General features: G+C 31.0%; 1 protein-coding gene across 1 annotated transcript; it reads right to left on the bottom strand.

The window, feature by feature from the left end:
* Positions 1-2,056: 2,056 nt before the first annotated feature.
* LOC132743669 (zinc finger protein 468-like) lies at positions 2,057-12,486 on the bottom strand (the record flags this gene model as incomplete). Its single annotated transcript, XM_060732220.1, has 2 exons — positions 2,057-2,704; positions 12,375-12,486. Coding segments are annotated over 2 exons (760 nt in total), but the record flags the coding sequence as incomplete, so codon positions are not given.
* Positions 12,487-21,262: the final 8,776 nt, after the last annotated feature.

Below are 21,262 nucleotides of genomic sequence, written 5' to 3'. Positions count from 1 at the left end.
CGGTACCTTTCTATACATGAAATTATTTACAAAACTCTTTTAAATTAGTTAAATAATAAAATTTATATTTGTAAAAGTTATGATACAGTGTGAAGTAAATAAGTTTTCAGATTGAAACATATGCAAGCTTGAATTTCTCATTACTAAATACATAAATTATACACAATTAAAAATTTTCATTAAAAATTATAAGATTTTAAATTGCTGCAATTAAGTTCTATCGATATGATGAAATTTTAAGTAAATTAATGTGGAATGTTAGCAGCATTATCCAAAGATTTCATTATGATTCAGTATCATAATCTCATTATTTCTAACTTTTAATAATTCTCTGTGTAAATATGTCAGTGTACATGAACTGCTTTAACTTAATGAATTAATTTGTCATTCAATAAAATTTATAGGTGCAAAATAATTTGCGAAGGGATTTTTTACAGAATAATTTTCACAATTATTCCAACTTTTTCATTACAAGAATCCTTACCTTATCCTTTACTTACAAGTTTCTTTCACTTTATTAACAATAATTAAATGGGTCAAATTGTATGAAAAAATGTGCTTGAGTTTTCTGGGGGGGAAAAAATATAAAAATTTTAATCAGGGTGTTGAATTATATTTTCTTATTTGTTTAAAATTTTTCAGTGACTACATATTTAGCCTATAAAATTTTGAAGTTCAATAAATCCTTTGACTTAAATGATCTTCAAATAATATCTTGTAGTTAATGGCAATAGTGATCTTAAAATAAGGAACACAGTAAGCGAAATGTATTTAGTACACGATAGATTATCTAAATTTGTTATAATTTGCAATTTACATGTTTTATATTCAAGTATTTCTTTCAAAGTATGGTGGCCTCACAGTATGAATATGTATGAAGCGCATTTTGGGTAATAATACATTAGATAACATATTATTTAAGTCTTACCCATTAACTTATGTGCCAATAATAATTATTGTAGAATTTGCATGTTACACATATTTCCATCATAAGTGCAGACTTACATAAATGCACGTACAATTATGGCATGAATACTTTTCAAACACGTTTATTGTAATTTAAGGAAAACACGAAAAAAAATGAATTGTACTTATATCAGTTTATTTTCTGTCTCAGAAAGGCATCCAAACGGCAACACATAAAAAATAAGTCGTTGTGGACATATTAAAGCATATTGAAGAAAACTTTAAATTTACTTATGTTAAGTTACTTTCATAAAATAACATGATTGGTACCTTATGTTAAAGAGTCCTGTCTGATTTTTTTGTTATCTCGTCGCGATACCTTATGGAACAAAAGTCACGACCTTTGATTTTTCCCACAACTTTTTGTTGGACGCTACCGGCCACTCAAGTAAAATGTTCTTGGCTGTTTCCTCCAACAACTACTTTAAGTTGCCCGCGAAATTTTTTGATAAAACGATAAATGGCCGCAACCGGGCATCACATGTACTTAAGTAGTTTATCATATGGTCATTTCTTTTAAGATACTTCAGGTGGTTTGTTTTTGGGGTTTATGTCACTTCGACAAAGTATAGGTCTTACTTCAGGCGGTAAAATTGAAAAATCAAACAACAATAACCACTAAGAATCATACATATCAGAATGTCAATTGCTCTTTGTAAGTTTGCACAGTGATGTATATAAGTATCGACCGTCATCTTAAACTCCACCTCAAATATTTCAATGTTGGAACTCGAACAAGAGTCAGTACTCGGAATATAAGCAGAACTAAATTGACACCTTCAGAACTCTGGAACCCAAAGTACGTTGATATGTAGCATCTTAACGATTTCGCGATATTGACTCTATCCCAAAGTGCGGTGTTACAATGCTTTGTCACAAACTATGTATAAATAATTCTTCTAGTCTGTGAGCGCGATCATATCGGTTTTAAGAAATCCATTTCAGAAAGTCCTTTATTAAAAATTCTTCTCTCCAGTGTGCACTGTCATATGTGTTTTTAGACGGTTCTTATGACGAAATGCTTTGTCACATATTTCACATTTGAATTTCTTCTCTCCTGTGTGTACAACCATATGATCTACAAGATTACTTTTACAAGCAAATGCTTTGTCACATACGTCACATTTATAATTTTTCACTCCTGTGTGCACTGTCATATGTATTTTCAGAGTGTCATTGCGACCAAATGCTTTGTCACATATTTCACACTTATAATTCTTCTCTCCTGTGTGCACTCTCATATGAGATTTTAGAGCGCTATTTTGATAAAAGGCTTTGTCACATATTCCACATTTATAATTCTTCTCTCCTGTGTGCACTCTCATATGGCATTTTAGAGTGCTATTTTGAGAAAAGGCTTTGTCACATATTTCACATTTATAATTCTTCTCTCCTGTGTGCACTCTCATATGAGATTTAAGAGCGCTATTTTGATTAAAGGCTTTGTCACATATTTCACATTTATAATTTTTTACTCCTGTATGTACTTTCACGTGATCTTTAAGATTATTCTTATGAGCAAATGTCTTGTCACATATTTCACATTTATAATTTTTCTCTCCTGTGTGCACAACCATATGCAGTCTTAGATATTTTCTATGAGCGAATGCTTTGTCACATATTTCGCATTTGTAATTCTTCTCTCCTGAATGTACTTCTAAATGAATTTGAAGATAAGATTTTGAAGCAAATTCTTTGTCACATATTTCACATTTATAGTTCTTCTCTCCTGTGTGTACTATCATATGAGTTTTTAGATTATAATTTTGATAAAAGGCTTTGTCGCATATTTTACATTTATAATTCTTCTCTCCTGTGTGCACTACCATATGTGCTTTCAGTTGGAAATTACGACCAAATGCTTTGTCACATATTTCACATTTATAATTTTTCTCTCCTGTGTGCACTACCATATGTGCTTTCAGTTGGAAATTACGACCAAATGCTTTGTCACATATTTCACATTTGAAATTCTTCTCTCCTGTGTGCATTATCATATGATCTTTTAGAGTGCTAATATAAGGAAAGGCTTTGTCACATATTTCACAGTTATAACTGTTCTCTCCTGTGTGCACTGTCATATGTATTTTTAAGTTGGTAAATTGAGCAAATGCTTTGTCACATATTTCACAATTATAATTTTTCTCTCCAGTGTGCACTGTAATATGTTTTTTCAGATGGTCTTTACGACCAAATGCTTTGTCACATATTTCACATTTATAATTCTTCTCTCCTGTGTGCACTCTCATATGAGATGTTAGAGTGCTATTTTGATTAAATGCTTTGTCACATATTTCACATTTATAATTCTTTTCTCCTGTGTGCACTGCCATATGTGTTTTCAGATTGGTATTGTGACCAAATGCTTTGTCACATATTTTGCATTTATAATTCTTCTCTCCTGTGTGCACTCTCATATGAGATTTTAGAGTGCTATTTTGATTAAATGCTTTGTCACATATTTCACATTTATAATTCTTTTCTCCTGTGTGCACTGCCATATGTGTTTTCAGATTGGTATTGTGACCAAATGCTTTGTCACATATTTTGCATTTAAAATTCTTCTCTCCTGTGTGCACAACCATATGTGTTTTTAGATTGGTATTGCGACCAAATGCTTTGTCACATATTTCACATTTAAAATTCTTCTCTCCTGTGTGCACAACCATATGAGTCAAAAGGTTACTTTTATTAGCAAAGGTTTTGTCACATGTTTCACATTTATAATGCTTCTCTCCTGTGTGTATTGCCATATGCGTTTTAAGATCACTGTTATATAAGAACAGTTTATTACAAATATCGCATTGAATCTTTTTACCGTCAGTATGCATTTTTGTGTGCCTTATTAAAAGGCTTTTGTTTACAGTTTTGTATTCGCATATATCGCATTTTAATAACTGCTTTTGTTCTGTACTCCTGCTCATGTTTCTGTTGGACAGTACAGTCCTTGAATCCTGTAAGAAAGACAAATAAATTTCAATCCACTATTTATGTAACTTTACATATGGTCTAAGCTTTCAATTATTGGGAGTTAAATGTCAAATCTACTCCATATTTTGAATGATGCTTATTTTACTAATGAAGTTACACGACTGTTCTTGAATCCTTTAAGATAAACAAATAAATTTTAATCCACTCTGAATGTCTAGCATTGTTACTCTAATTTTAAGTATTGTCTCAGCTTTCAATCAATTATTGGAACTTAAATGTCAAAACTAACTCCATATTTCGAATGATGCTTATTTTACTAATGAAGTTCCAATGTTCCAACTTCATTTAAAGGATACTCGGAGAATTGTACTATTAAATCCGTTAAATTACGTAAAAAACTATACTTCATTCCAAAAATGTACACAGGTGTATACACAGTTAAGTGAAGATATATTATTAAGTAAGATCTTTTTCTCTAATATATATATAAATGTATAGAAAAGAATTATCAATGATATAAAAATCCGGATACAGTTGTCAATTTAACGTTAATTCTTAACCATAAAGCAATCATGATATATATTTACCCTTGTTCTGTTTAGTTCCGAATTTAGGTGTAACGCTCTTATCATGTATCATATCATGTATCTTGCAACTTTTTTAAAGTAATGATCAAATATTTAGAAATTGACGTTTTTATAGAACACGGGGTTAATGAAGCAAAAGGAAAATGTAAAATTGCTTACCGGATATATCTAATTACATTAATTTGTTAAATCTTGACACTTGGAGGTATTCTATTCATAAAAGTTCGACATGTTCTTTCTTACCTGTCTCAATCAAATTATCAAGTAAGTGCCAACAATAAGAATTTCGTCACCACATTTTTGTTTACAAAAGAATACATGTCAATGTTAATGACTAAATCTATTGTTTCTCCTTCAAATTAATGCTATCAATTTAGATGAAAGGCTAGAGTAGGGATCTATTAATAAGTTTATAATATTGTGACACTTATTGTATTTATCATTACAATTTATTTATTTATTTCTTACTTATTTATTTATTTATTTATTTATTTATTTATTTATTTATTTATTTATTTATTTATTTATTTATTTATTTATTTATTTATTTATAAACGAATGAAGTGACATTATACTCGATCGTTTGAATAGTATAGTAGATATAGCTCAACTTGAAAATGATTTCAAAAATATTCATAATGTCGCTTTAATAACAACAACAACAATAATAATAATAATAATAATAATAATAATAATAATAATAATAATAATGATAATAATAATAATAATAATAATAATAATAATAATAATAATAATAATAATAATGTTGTTGTTGTTGTTGTTATAATTATTATTATTATTACAAAATGTATTATTATTATTATTATTACTATTATTACTGCTGATTGTATTTTTCTTTTTCATGCGATAATCTCTTCTGTTGTTTTATTGATCTTCAAAAGTGTTTTGATTCAATATACAGCAACGGCCTTTGGGTTTAACTTATTAAAATGGGAATTAGTGTTAGATTATTTAATATTGTACGGTCACTTTATAATAGACAGGTTATTTACGACCTAAGACTATTACTTATTCTCTTTCTTTCCAAGGAAAATATGAACCAGCATTACCGAAACTATTGCCCATGAGTGACCGGCAACATCAAAACACAAAGCAGTCCATTGCAATCTTTTCTAGCATTAAATATACTAGTACCTCATATTTATTAACCAGCACTAGAGAATAACAAAATGAAAAATGGGTCTTTGCTTGTAACCAACATTCCTTTTCAGGTTTACCTTTTTCAAATTGTGTCAGGTAACTGTACATTAATGTTCACATTGACCGACCTACTATTGGCTCAAAATTCATATCTTGGGCGAATATTCCTTTGACTTTGCATAGAGGTAAATTATCACCACTTAGTGTTTCAAAATGAATCGTTTAGGGCATGATTGGTGACATATCCGGTGTCCGTACTCGACAGCGAAAGCTGCTTTTTGTGGCTTAATTAACGGGCGGATGAACAATCATTAAACACAGAATACATATATACATATGCACACACGGACACACTCCCAGTATACACACGCATAAACGCACACATACATAATTCATAAACGTTGGCGTATATCCTCGAGTTTATGAATTGGCTCAATCAAACTGAGTATATAGGCAACAATTTCAATTTCCCTTTTTGACACTCTTAAAGGTCCCCGTTTTTTTCCTGTTACATAGTTAAGACGACAATGTTATCATACACAGCCTCTCAGGAAACGCAGCTCTATTTAAAGATGATACTAACATAAACATATTTATATGAGCCGCGTCACGACAAAACCAACATAGTGGGTTTGCGACCAGCATGGATCCAGACCAGCCTGCGCTTCCGCGCAGTCTGATCAGGATCCATGCTGTTCGCTTACCATCTCTATTACAAGTGGAGAAACTGACAGCGAACAGCATGGATCTTGATCAGACTGCGCGGATGCAGGCTGGTCTGGATCCATGCTGGTCGCAAACGCATTACGTTGGTTTTGTCATGGCGCGGCTCATATGGATATACAAACACATTGAACAAAGATTTTTAAATAATGTACATGATAAGTTGTAGAAACATGGACATAATAACGATGTGTTTGTTATTATTACTTTTTGCTCTTGTTGTTTGCTTTGATTTTACTGTATGTCTTGATCTGAATACGTTTCATGATATGATTTCTTGATTCATTTATCTCTTTAGTCAGTATGTCTTGATCTGAATACGTTTCATGATATGATTTCTTGATTCATTTATCTCTTTAGTCAGTATGTCTTGATCTGAATACGTTTCATGATATGATTTCTTGATTCATTTATCTCTTCAGTCAGTATGTCTTGATCTGAATACGTTTCATGATATGATTTCTTGATTCATTTATCTCTTCAGTCAGTATGTCTTGATCTGAATACGTTTCATGATATGATTTCTTGATTCATTTATCTCTTCAGTCAGTATGTCTTGATCAGAATACGTTTCATGATATGATTTCTTGATTCATTTATCTCTTCAGTCAGTATAAGAGCAACACAACGAATGTGGAGCTGAATGTTGTGTTAAATGTTTAGCCAGATTCACATCCCAGCTCCACATTCAAAGAAAGAGACAAAAAAGAAATGTCGAGCTGAATGTTTGCTGAATGTGTGGCAAATTCTCATCCCAGCTCGACATTCAAAAAGGAGACATAAACGAATGTCCAGTTGAATGTTGTGCTGAATGTCCAGCCACCTTCACATCCGAGCTCGACATTCAAAAGAGATGATTAAAACGAATATCAAGCTTAATGCTGAGCTGAATCTTCACATCCAAGCTCGACATTAAAGAAAAATAAAAAACGAATGTTCTATACTATATTACACTTCCGGCAGAAGTATCATGTAGAATCAAAGTGCTGCAGCACTGAATGCGACGGACATGCAACCGGAGAGACATTAATGGTTCTTTTAGAAAACAAAAAAACAAAAACAAAAACAAAACACAAAATATATAACAGAGAAAATTTGTTTCATACAAGTTCGAGATTTGTAGAGCAATATATTTTGTGTCCCAAACTGATATAATTCAGATTTTCTACTTTCAAGCACTTAAATACAGAATGAAATTTATGCTTAAAAACTCTGGTCAAACTTGTAAATCAGTATCCTTATCGATTTATTCTAAGAAATGATATGTAAATAGAAAAAAAAACTGTCAACGAAATATTTTTTAGAATAAATCCAGGCAAATAAAGTTCAAACATAATACATTATACATTTGAGAATTCTATTTAGAATTGATTCGTGTTATATCATAGTGGGCATATAGACAATAAAATATAAGTCATTTGTATTTTCATTTCTCTTGGATATGTCTCATTAAAAAAAATTTGGTTAAAATCATCAGCAATTAATAGTGTATTTCTTAGATTTTTTTTATTTACAAGGTAAAGATGTAGACCAGAGCACATCGTTTTTATTTTAATTTAAATGTCACTTAAGCACTACAGTGTTTAGTTGTCCTTTTCAATTTCACACTAAATTCCATTTTCAACTTGTTTGCTTCTTACAATTGTATAGAATTTCTAAAAGCATGTAATCCGCTGGTTTATTAATTACAATGTATAATGTGTACTTCCTTATCGCATGTCCAAAAATCAGAACAGGTGAAGCAGAATCTATTTTTAGAATAGCGAAGGCTAACTCATATCATGACCTAGAAAAATATGTAAACAAACCACAAGAATCGGAAGTAGAACTGATATTATAACTTCCTTACCATGAAAGACTACATGGCGGTAAAGTGTTGTAAAACTCTCTAATCTTACATGCATTTTCAAAAATAGATATTTATACTAACCATTGTAATGTATCTAATATATTAATAACTGCTGAATATTCAGCTAAACCCGCGGTATGAGTCACGAAAATAGTTCTTCTTTTATTAATGCGCGAGTTACCCTAGAGTCACGAAAAAACTTTTGATTTGTTAATAATAATGTTTTGTATAATGTAGAAAAATTTATTTCCTTCTAATAATGTCTTGGAACTCAGAGGTTACACCTTTATTGTAGTATAATTTGCTGTCCTACTTTTTCGACAGCGGTAAATCGTTTCAGCAGTAATTTGCATATTGCGCAATAATACTACGGGACTACAACGTTTTTATCAATAATATACGTTCATATTTTAACTTGGATAACTTAATTTGAAATTGAAAAGGCTAAATATGGAAGACATTAAGATATCCAGTCAAAGTATGGGAGTTTTGAAGGATCAAATTCATGTACTATTTCTTGGGCTGTTAATTGGTTTAGGACACATTGCGCGATTGTAGCCAACGAAATCCCATGTGTAGATGACTTAGCTCTGAACGCGCCTGAGGGCGCGTCCGTCGCAAAAATCAGTAAACAAATTATATAATGATTATTTATAAGAACTGAAGTAACGATGATTAACCAAAGTTACTTTTTAATATACATTTTGATAAATTTTCACGCTTAAATAACTTAAAAATAATTATTCTGATTAGAGAGAAACAAAAATGGCGGAAACACTCGGAACACTTCGATGATAGGTTGAACACCACCAATTCATTGGTATCTGATTCACGCATTTACTTATTATTTACGAATTTCAAGAAATATCTAGTTTTTATACTGAAAAATTTGTGCTTGTTATAAATCATAAAGGGTTTTCAGCATCATAGGTTGGATTTAATATCATATTAATTCTAGTTATACTTGCAAAAATGTTACCAAACTGTCATATTTTGAGCAAAATATATGTCACAATATTTGCAAACATAGAGGAAAAGTACTAGACTTACCTTGGAAAAATAAATACAATTTGAATTGGAAATATTTACCTGAAATATGGTGTATGTTAATAATTCAAATATTGAAGAATACAATACATTCTAACAAGCCTATGGTCACCAAGTAGACTGAATTAGATGACCGCTATAGACAAATGACCACTGTATCAAGGTTAACATGAATATCTGAATAGAAAGCCAAAAGAGCAGTCCCTAAGGGCATGATCGCAAAGCTATATTTACGGTAACGAAAGTGATGGTTTGTAAAACTTTTGATGTAAGTACTTACAAAGGTAATAAATTTGCCTGCTCTTCATCGGAGGTTCTTTTGCTTCCCTGTCCTATTATATTAAAGCACGTCAGGAATCAGTACCAGCAAGTTACCTGCACTATTATAAATCAAAACACGTAGGAAAACAATTATTTTCTGGTTTCCTATCTCAGTATCCGTTCTTAATGGCATTATTCTATTATCTTTAGATATGACCGATTTTCTGTAAATAGAAACTTGTTGATAAAATCCAACAGAAATAAAAGGATGAAGAAACAATTTGCTTTAATGTTAATTCGTTTATTAGCAATTTTTACAATTTATAAAACATGACAATTATGGAATATCAAGGAATAATACAATACACACAGAGTTCAAACAAAAACTCCAACCAAAGCAAAAAAATGATACTCCGATTAAATAAATTAAAATAACACAATTTAAAATACACAATTTACAAATGCGGTGAATTCATTCAATACAATTAAGCAAAACAACGTTTCCAGCTTATGCGCTAATTATACCTTATGTATTTTTCTATGATAAAGTAAATGTCGCCAGCGTGTTAACAATTAATGCACGCCTGTCTTAAATGTATCTTGAACTGCATCTGAGCCGCGTCATGGCAAAACCAACATAGTGCGTTTGCAACCAGCATGGATCCGGACCAGTCTGCGCATCCGCGCAGTCTGATCAGGATCCATGCTGTTCGCCATCAGTTTCTTTACTTGTGATAGGGTTGGTAAGCAAACATCATGGATCCTGATCAGACTGCGTGGATGCGCAGGCTTTTCTGGATCCATGCTGGTCGCAAACGCACTATGTTGGTTTTGTCGTGGCGCGGCTCATTTATACAACAGTTTACGGTTATAAAACAATCGTTATTTACAAAACACATCAATTACGGTACATGATATAAGCATGATCGATATCAAAAATCAATGACACTTTGTGAAAATATTCCGCATCTGTTTTTCTTCTCTCTCGTGTTCTTTAAGATTACGTCTTAAAGAAAATGGTTTAAACAAATGACATGGAATTTACTTCTCTTCTTTGTGTATATGTTTAATTAAGAGAAATTCCATTAGGAAATGGTTTCCACGTGCTTGATACGTGTGTAATAACAAAAACTTTTAGTTTAGTTTATTACTTTTAAAAAATGCTTGTCACAAATTTTGTATTTATTTATCTTCTCTTATTGGAGCACTGCGATATAAGTTTTATGATTACCAATATGAGGAACTTTGTAACACCGCAATTTGGGGTCCAACCCCAAGGTGCATTACCCACTATTGTGTTATAGTTTAACCCCAAAGTGCGTTACAAATGTACATATGCATTCTTAAACATCAGGAAGACGTCACACTTTAGGGTCATAAAATTATACTTATTTTAAAATAATATCTTGTAGTTTATGGCAATAGTGATCTTTTTAGTGATAGTATTTCTTTCAAAGTATGGTGGCCTCTCAGTATGAATAAGTAACTTATTAAGTATGATGCGCATTTTGGGTAATAATACATTAAATAACATGTTATTTAAGTCTTACACATTAACTTATGTGCCAATAATTGTAGAATTTGCATGTTACACATATTTCCATCATAAGTGCAGACTTACATAAATGCACGTACAATTATGGCATGAATACTTTTCAAACACGTGTATAGTAATTTAAGGAAAACACGAAAAAAAGAATGAATTGTACTTATCAGTTTATTTTCTGTCTCAGAAAGGCATCCAAACGGCAACACATAAAAATAAGTCGTTGTGGACATATTAAAGCATATTAAAGAAAACTTTAAATTTACTTATGTTAAGTTACTATCATAAAATAACATGATTGGTACCTTATGTTAAAGAGTCCTGTCTGATTTTTTGTTATCTCGTCGCGATACCTTATGGAACAAAAGGTCAAAGCCTTTGATTTTTTTCCACAGCTTTTTGTATAATTTCACAACACTTCCAAAAAAAATGTTGCGATTAACTTTCTGTTCTTCGATTTTTATAGGCAAACGAGGGATAAAGTGTTATCAAAACATGGACGCTACCGGCCACTCAAGTCAAAATGTTCTTGGCTTTTTCCAACAATTTCTATATGTTGCCCGCGACATTTTATGGTAAAATAATACATGTACTTAAGAAGTTTATTATGTTGTCATTTATATTTAGATACTTAAAGTGGTAAAATTGAAAACAAAACCATTTACCGCTAAGAAATAAACATATCAGAATGTACATTGCTTTTAGTAAAATTGCACAATGATGTATAAATATTTCAATGTCGGAACTCGAACAAGAGCCAGAACTCGGTATATTAGGATAACTAAATTGATACCTTCACAACTCTGGAACCCAAAATACGTTGATATGTAGCATATTAACGCACTTTGGTGTCGATTTCGCGATTTTGACCCCCAAAAGTGCGTTTGGTCCCAAAGTGCGGTGTTACAATGTTTTGTCGTAATTTCGTATTAACAATTCTTCTCGTCTGTGAACGCTATCATATCAGTTTTAAGAAATCCATTTGAGAATGTCCTTTATCAAATAATTTACAAATTTAATTCTTCTCCACAGGGTACACTGCCATATGTGTTTTAAGACGGGTCTTGTGACCAAATGCTTTGTCACATATTTCACATTTGAATTTCTTCTCTCCTGTGTGTACAACCATATGCTGTACCAAATGCTTTGTCACATATTTCACATTTATAATTATTCTCTCCTGTGTGCACTCTCATATGAGATTTTAGTTTGTAAATATGATAAAAGGCTTTGTCACATATTTCACATTTATAATGTTTTACTCCTGTATGTAATATCACATGATCTTTTAGATTACACTTACGAGCAAATGTCTTGTCACATATTTGACATTTAAAATTCTTCTCTCCTGTGTGCACAACCATATGTGTTTTTAGATTGGTCTTGCGACCAAATGCTTTGTCACATAGTTTACATTTAAAATTCTTCTCTCCTGTGTGCACAACCATATGAGTCAAAAGACTACTTTTATTTGCAAAGGTTTTGTCACATTTCCCGCATTGATAATGCTTCTCTCCTGTGTGTATTGCCATATGCGTTTTAAGATCAGTGTTATATAAGAACAGTTTATTACAAATATCGCATTGAATCTTTTTACCGTCAGTATGCATTTTTGTATGCCTTATTAAATGGCTTCTGTTTACAGTTTTGTATTCGCAGATATCACATTTCAATAACTGCCTTTGTTCTGTACTCCTGCTCATGTTTCTGTTTGACAATACAGTTCTTGAATCCTATAAGATAAACACATAATTTATTATCCACTATTTATGTATGGTCTCAGCTTTCAATTATTTGAAGTTAAATGTCAAAACTAGCTCCATATTTCGAATGATGCTTATTATACTAATGAAGTTCTGACTTCATTTAAAGGATACTCGGAGAATTGTTCTATTAAATCCGTTAAAAATATACTTAATTCCAAAACAGGACACAGGAGTATACACAGTTAAGTGAAGAAATATTATTAATTAAGAATATTTTTTTCCAAAAAAAAAAAGAGTAAAATATACATGTATATATATTTATATATATATATAAGAATTATTAATGACATAAAATCCGGATACAGTTTAACGTTTAATCTTAATCATAAAGCAATTATGATATATATTTACCCTTGTTCTGTTAATTTTCGAGTTGAATTTATTTTCTTCTTGATGTTTTTACAGACAATTTAGGTATGATGTTCTTACCATGTGTCATATCATGTATCATGCAACTTTTTTAATGTAATGATCAAAAATTGTTGTATTTGAGTTTATTTATACTTGCCTACAGTTGCCCATATTGATCAAATATCTAGAAATTAGAATTTTTATAGAACACGGGGTTACTGAAACAATAGGACATGTGAAATTACATACCGGATATATCTAATTACTTTAATTTGTTAAATCCTTTTACTTTATTCATAAGCTCGGAATGCCCTCTTACCTGTCTAAATCAAATTATCAAGTAAGTGCCAACAATATGATTTTTTAACCACCTTTTTAACAAAAGAGTACATGTCAAAGTAAATACAACAACAGCATGATTAAATCTATTTTTTTTCTTCAAATAAATGATATCAATTAAAATGAAAGGCCTGAGTAGAGATCTTTTAATATGATTTAGTGACACTTATTGTAAATATCATTATAATTAATTGATTCAATAATTTATCTATTTATATAGTTATTTATTTTTTATTTATTTATCTATTTAACTATTTATTTTTTTCTATTCATTCATTCGTTCGTTTGTTCGTTCATTCATTCATTCATTCATTCATTCATTCATTCATTTATTTATTTATTTATTTATTACTTACTTACTTACTTACTTATTTATTTATTTATTTATTTATTTATTTATTTATTTATTTATTTATTTATTTATTTATTTATTTATTTATTTTTATATTGATAAACGAATGAAGTGACATTATTCCCGATCGCTTGAATAGTATAGTAGATATAGCTCAACTTGACATTGATTTCAAAAATATCCTTAATGTCGCTTTAACAACAGCAACAACAAGAATAATGATAATAATAAGAAGAAGAAGAAGAAGAAGCACTCCCGCCCCCTCTTTTTATTTTATTTGTTTCTGTCGTATCATAGTTTTTGAACCTATCTGTTGAAAATGTGTCTGAGTTAAATCGTACAACAACACATGCACAGTGCGTTAACTGGGATGCTAGTATAAGTTACCCGCACTCCCGAGCATGCCCATTGATCGGTTCATTTTTGCTGGGGTTTACTTATTGTGACGGCAGAGAAAGGGACAGTAATAGAAATATCATATTCAGATGCTCGCTCATTGGTTACTCTTTTTTGGGTTTCATATTGTGACAACAGGGAACGTGTTTTTATGTTTGACTATGATACAAAAAAACAAAAAAATAACAAACGGGAATCTGATTTTTATTCAGAGGCCGCCCCTGTAAAAACCCGAAAGCCTCGTGTTTGAGCTCTTTTAAATATATCTTCTTGTATTTTATTTTCCAATTTCTAACCATTAAATTTCTTTAATGTTTTTAATTTTTTTTCCTCCAATTTGAAAGCATAAAGATGGTTTTTTCCGAAAATGGGGGTTTTTTGAAAAAAAACAAAATTTAAAAAACAAAAAAATAATTCATGTTTTTTTTTTTGTTAGGCCCAAATAAAATCGGCCCCCGCCGGAAAATCGAACAAAATAGTAGAAACAAAAACATGGGTTTTTTTTCCTCGGTAAAATTTGTAAAAAAATTTTTTCGGGAAATTTATTTCCAATTATGTAGTAAAAGTCAACCTAAATAAGAATTCATAGGGACAAAAAACAAACAATATATTATTTTAAAGTTATTTTAATACTGTAAGACCAAAATTAAAAAACCCAACTTACATTTAGTGGTTTTGTTTAAAATTAAAATCAGTGGCATTTTTTAAATTCAAATTTTTGTAGACTTTTTTCAGCAAAATTTTACCGAAAAAAATTAATGTAAAAATTTTACTTCGTTTTACATAATCCTTTTCTTATACATCGAAAACCACGGGGTAAAACTTCTTCTCCGATTTTCCGAGTTTTAAACATGATAAAGCCATTTATTTTGAAAGCGATCCTTTTCCGAAGTTTACAGAAAGGGCCCATAGTTCGATTGAAATTTATTCATAAAAAGGCGCTAAAGACGTCATTTATAACATTTTCTTACGCCTGGTATTATAAACAAAACCCCATGGAAACCATCTGTTTACACCTTTTTATTTTAAAAATTGTCAAAAACTAAATCAAAAACCAAATTTCAAATGTGTACAGGGTTAAAATTTTAAATGTATCACTTACGAATTTTTAAAACCCCATTTTTTGAACCCCATTTGAACTTTTTCCAGAATCTGCCTTATCAGGGAGGTTTAATTGTAACCAAAACCCCCATTGAAAAGGGTCTTTAAAAAATTTGGGGTCTGATTTAAATATTCCATCTCTGTCCAAATAATTCTTTATTAGGTGATGAGTTTCATTACATTTTTCAGTGTCCTTATTTGAACATTTATCGTAGAAAGTACTTGCCCATTAATTTACGAAGAGGTAACATGTTTAATTTACAGCAATTATTTCAAAATACTGATAGAACTGTATTAATCAAACTATCTGTTTTTACACAAAGCATAATGTCTATTGTGAAATAATGTTTACCACCTTCTAGTCAGTATCTATTGCCAAGTATTGTCTTGATTTTCATTATTTACTTTATCTATTTTTATGTATTTAATTTTTATTATTTTTTCATCTTTAAGGTCTCATGACATTTGTAATCTCATTGTGACACTTCCTATTTAATTTTTGTGGAACTAATTGTACCGGCGTGGTGTGGTTGCAATGTGGGGCTTCATTGGCCACATGTTGTGGTTACACCATGTCGCTGCATCACTTCATTTGCATTTTGGTCAGGAACTTTCATTGTGCGGTTGCATTATATCTCATTCTAGTTACTCATTTGTAAAGTCATTCATAAGTATCTCTAGTCTTATTTTTGTATTTATCATGCAAATTATTTTGTCTCAAGCTTTATTTACACATCTGTATTATTTTTTGTTAATGCTTATTTGTTTGTGAAATTTCACTGTTTAAAACTGATGCCTATATGGGCCTAGTTGAAATAAAAATCTTGAAACTTGACTAAATGTCAACAGGTTGTTTTTTGTACTTTCGGTTTCTACAACCATAATAATAGATATATTTGCTTTTGTACCTATGAATTCACTTATTATAGTTGGACTTTTACAACATGTATTGAAAATAAACTTGTCAACAACTCCCGGCATTAAATTAATATTTGTTTACATGTTTAGTTTCTTAGCGTAGGCTACACCGAAATACCGCTTCCGTTCTGTGTATTCATACTACTGTGTTCGAGGTCCTTATCCGAAGACTGACGGAAAAGGCCGAGTAGTTGCGATTGCTTTATGAGGGCGTAAGATAAATGTATTTATTTTTCTGTCCTGCAACATTATGCTCATTTACCTTATATTGATAACTAGCTAACTTATATATAATCTAACTCATATATTGTTAATATTTTAGATAAATCGTCCTGTTGTTACCATGTTTATAACCTGGCTTACCAATAAAGAGTATTGTATTGTATTGATAGGTGTTTCTATCGCCGGTGTAAACATAAATAAAATGTCAATTATTATTTATATATAATGACTTTATTTTATTATCTTAGATTTACCCTAGATTTATAACCTGGCTGTCTGTAAATAGAAACTTGTTGATAAAATCCAACAGAAATAAAAGGATGAAGATACAAATTGCTTAAATGTTAATTCGTTTATTAATAAATTATGCAATTTATAAAACATGATTATTATAGAATATCAAGATTCAAGATTAACAAATATTTTATTTGGTAACGTAAACATGATGTTTCTTGCTACACAACACATATATACAATGATACAATATAACTTGTCAACATGACATAAATTTATAGACACTTATATTTTTAGCGGAACATATGATACATATAGTCAAAACAAGAAAGAAAATGAAGCGAGAAAAAAAGGAGGTTGAACTAATGGAACATGATAGACATGAAGCAGATATGTTACATTATTCTGATTTAAAAAAAAAAGATCTTATATATAATATGCATGATAAAAGTGACTGGACAATGTTTTCTTTGATACAGAATACTATATTTTTTATATAACTTTAAAAAAAAAACATCCTTAAATAATATATCCTCACGTTTTTTTATTCAAATATCTTTTTAATTTTAGTATATTAGGTCTCCTTATTTTTTTGTCAGATGCATTTGTCTAATTTCTTTGTCAATTGTTTTAACTATCACACGGGGGAGAATCACGCCGTTCGTTACCCAAACAAACAAGATGGCGGATGCAGCCAAAAAGTACGGTTTTGCTTTTTTTCTCTGAAATTCGTGATGTTCTGATGTTAAAGTACATATAACAACCTTCTACACAATTTTCCTGGCACACAGGATGTTATTTCATGATGTTTCGTCCCGTACTCCATCTGAAATGCGCGTCACCAGATTCGAAGCGAGAGAATTTTCCACCGGTTTGATCGTGGTAACGTACGGCTTTTTCCATCAAATTCACTGTTTCTTTGACATATATGTATATTAACTGAAACCACTGACTTAAAAAAGTTGTAATATGTTGTCAAGTAAGCAATCATGCCAATTCTGGCTAGATTTACTGCTGTAAATATTAATATCGGGGCATTTTCCTGAAATGATAACGTATGGCGCACAAAATATCAATGATAACGTACGGTGCATTTTTTCTGATTAATTGATTTTCTTTATAATAGAAAAGTTATGTTTACAAGACATAAGTGGATGTGTAGAACCAAATTAAGAAACTGAAATAAATAATATTAGTGTCCAGCTTTATTTGTCATCCAATGAAAGCGTTGTATTTCTTAAAAAAAATTGTGTAAATTTTCATAGAATATAAGAACAAAAGTCGATGATATATCAAAGTCCGTTCATAGCAGCCTTTTATTTTTCATAGTATTTCATAGAACCAAGTGTGTGCAAATGGACAGGTATAGTGATGAAATTTATACTAATGAAGCCAAATAAAGCTTGACACTAAGTATGTTTGTATTCATCCGTAGCTGTTCTAAAGAAATAAGAAATATTATCCGGTCGATATCGCCCCCGTCGAAATAGAACAACACGGATGAACACTTACATATTACTTCGTAAACAATAGTGTAAGAGTAGCGTAATAATTTTTAAAATCGTTCTTTCATAAAGATAATGACGTCATTTACGCACATGTCATGAGCGGTCTGGCATAGAAGGTTTCAGACGGGTTTCCGGCATGGATAAAACAATCGAAATCCAAATACGATTTGAAACTTCATAATTTACACTAGAAATTAAAAATCAAATTCCAATGTAAATCTTTTATTGCTGATACCGGCAATACTTTTTTTTAAAGAAATTATTGTTTTTGTTGGGGCGTTTGTGGAAAAAAACGCCAGAATATGATAGGCAAATTCTTGCATGTAATTGTTTTGATTAACTTATGACGTTCCTTTTATTTACAATTATGAAATCCGCAATTGATGCGAAGGGACCTCCATTGTTTAGGATATATGTATAAACAACGGTAATTGCGTTTCTGTGTTAAAATCGATTTGTATCACATAAACCGCGGCGCAGGAGTGTAATAAAGCCATTTACTTAAAGTATTAGGACCCTAATGGGCACTATCAGGAACTTAAAAATTGACATCATAAGTCAGATGTATACCTTAAAGTACACCTGTATGCAAAATTTAAACAAAGTTTACCGTACGGAAATCAAGTTATGGCCACTTTCCTGAACTCAAGCTAGGATGTTATGAGGGCCCTTTTTTAAAAAGTAGGAACCTTTAAATAATCTGCAATAACATTCTAATGAAAAATGTTTTCCCATTAATTTTTGGTAAGACACAAAAAGTACCATTCAGCTAACAATCCAAATAAGCAAAATTATGGTTCTACTTAAGATTTATGAAATCTGTATAAAAATGTTACCACCCATTTTTACCACGTGTCTGACCATTTTTCTACTTAGGGAGCCTAATTTAAAAAATTCTTAAAATTTACCCAAATGGGTGCCTGTTTTCAAAGTTTCTCTAAATTTTTAAAAAAGTATATTGGTTGATCTTGTAAAATATGAAATACTTTTACCGTACAGTTTTGATTATATTACACTTTGAAAATATCAGGTACCTTATTTATTACTAGATTTAGCATAATTTAGCCAATAAATACCTATATAAATTAAAAAATCAAAATTAAACACCTTTTCTTTCCAAATGGGACATGAGAGATACATAAATAATGTTAAAAGAAAAAAAAAAGAAAAAAAAATTGACCCTTCTGGGGATTGAACCAATGGCCCTCATTTTCAATGTAGTTAACAGTAGTTCTAGCCTATTTGAATACTCTTCAAAGCGGAGGTAATGCATTAGGGTGCTAATACCTTAATAAAAACGGTATTACACTAGACAATATTACACTAGTGTAATAACACTTTGACGTCACGTCATTTGCACTATACACATAGCGTTAAAGCGCGCTAATGTTAGCGTTACACTATGGGCGCGTCAAAGAAAAATGACTCTTGTTAACAGTTTACTGTTCTTATTTTATATATGTGATAAATAGAATATTATATTCGTGTAGATGCAATACTAAATTTATTGAACTCGTTGAATAAAACAATATTATGCTCGCCAGAGGCTCGCATAATATGATTTTATTCAACTCGTTCAATAAATTTAGTATTCAACCTACACTCATTCAATATCCTCTATATATACAACAATTTTGCAATAATAGTTCATGTAATGTATGCTTTTTGTATGTATGTACATGTATACGTGTGTATGTTTATGTAAATACAAGAGACCTATAAGTGACTGGTTTGAAAATGTTCATTATGTAACTCCTTCAGAAAATTTCGGCTGGTATTTACCCCTTTACCTCATACATGTATATACGCGAAACAACACACTTTGATCCCCTTTTAGGCCTCAGCGAAAAAATGTCATTTTTTGGACCCCAAACACATGTTTTCGTTTGAGTGATGTTGCTTAAAAAAGTAGCACTTTTTCGGCGGCGCCCCCATCCAAAAGATACATCAGGGGGTTGCCAGAAGGTAGTCCAACTAATTAGACACCGAGATGATTTAGGAGCGGCGCTGTCTTTTTTCGGTTTGACAGTAAGAAAAAAGTCTGTAAAATGGGTCAAACCGTTCACGCCGAATTAATTAGGCTAGCAAGAAGGGGGATGTGCCAACTTCTGTGGGGGGGGTTTGAAGAGGGGCGGTAGTCCCCCTCATCGCCAAGAAAATTTTGGGCTTGCGAGAGGCTAAAAATGACCCCAGGTCGATCATATTGTAACGTGTAGCCAACGCTGAAAAGCCTTTGACTCTATCTCAATCCCCTGAGAAGTTGCAGCACTTTCAAATAAATTTTGATAAAAAACTCAAGGCAAAATAGTGAATTATGGCAATTTTGAGATGTCCCCATGTTGCCATGGTAACAGGAAATTTTAGACTGAGCATGTCGTTACAAAGACAATGGTCCAGTTAACATTTGTGCCAAGTTTGATTAGTATTGAAACATTTTTCAAAGTTTCATAGCAGTTTGAACTTGTAACAGGAGGTTTTTTAATGAAAACGGCCATTTTCACAATATGCTCAAGAGGGAAAGGGTTACATGTTTATATGAACTGTTCGTTATTATGCATGTTTTATGTCCTCATCGGCTTTAAAAGCCAAATGGAATAAAATAAAATGCCTACTGTCTACTATAATAAAAAAAAAACTGTGAGGCTATGTCGCGTAATTATATCTGACGCCATAGTTGCACAACGTCACGCTAAATGGTAGCGTTTCAATATTAACCGCCCGTCTAATAAACAGAAATTTTTTTATTTACTAAATTCAATTAAGTTTTTCGCATAACATTATTTTCTAACTCATTCAATAAACTCATTATAGAACCTACATTCATTCATTTTTCTCTGTTATGTATTTTTCTTTCAATGAGCGACCATATTGAATAAACACAGGCTTATCTCATCTGGGTGTAAGCTAGTCGCAATCAATTTTCGTTTTGTAAATGTTGACGGGTTCAAGTATTAAGATTTCCTTATCAGAAATTTGTTAGGAATGATTTTAGACTTTTTCTTTG

Source organism: Ruditapes philippinarum, unplaced genomic scaffold, assembly GCF_026571515.1.
Source record: "Ruditapes philippinarum isolate M1 unplaced genomic scaffold, ASM2657151v2 ctg4948_1_1_1_1, whole genome shotgun sequence".
Taxonomy (NCBI): domain Eukaryota; kingdom Metazoa; phylum Mollusca; class Bivalvia; order Venerida; family Veneridae; genus Ruditapes; species Ruditapes philippinarum.
This window is presented reverse-complemented; position numbering and strand designations above follow the sequence as displayed.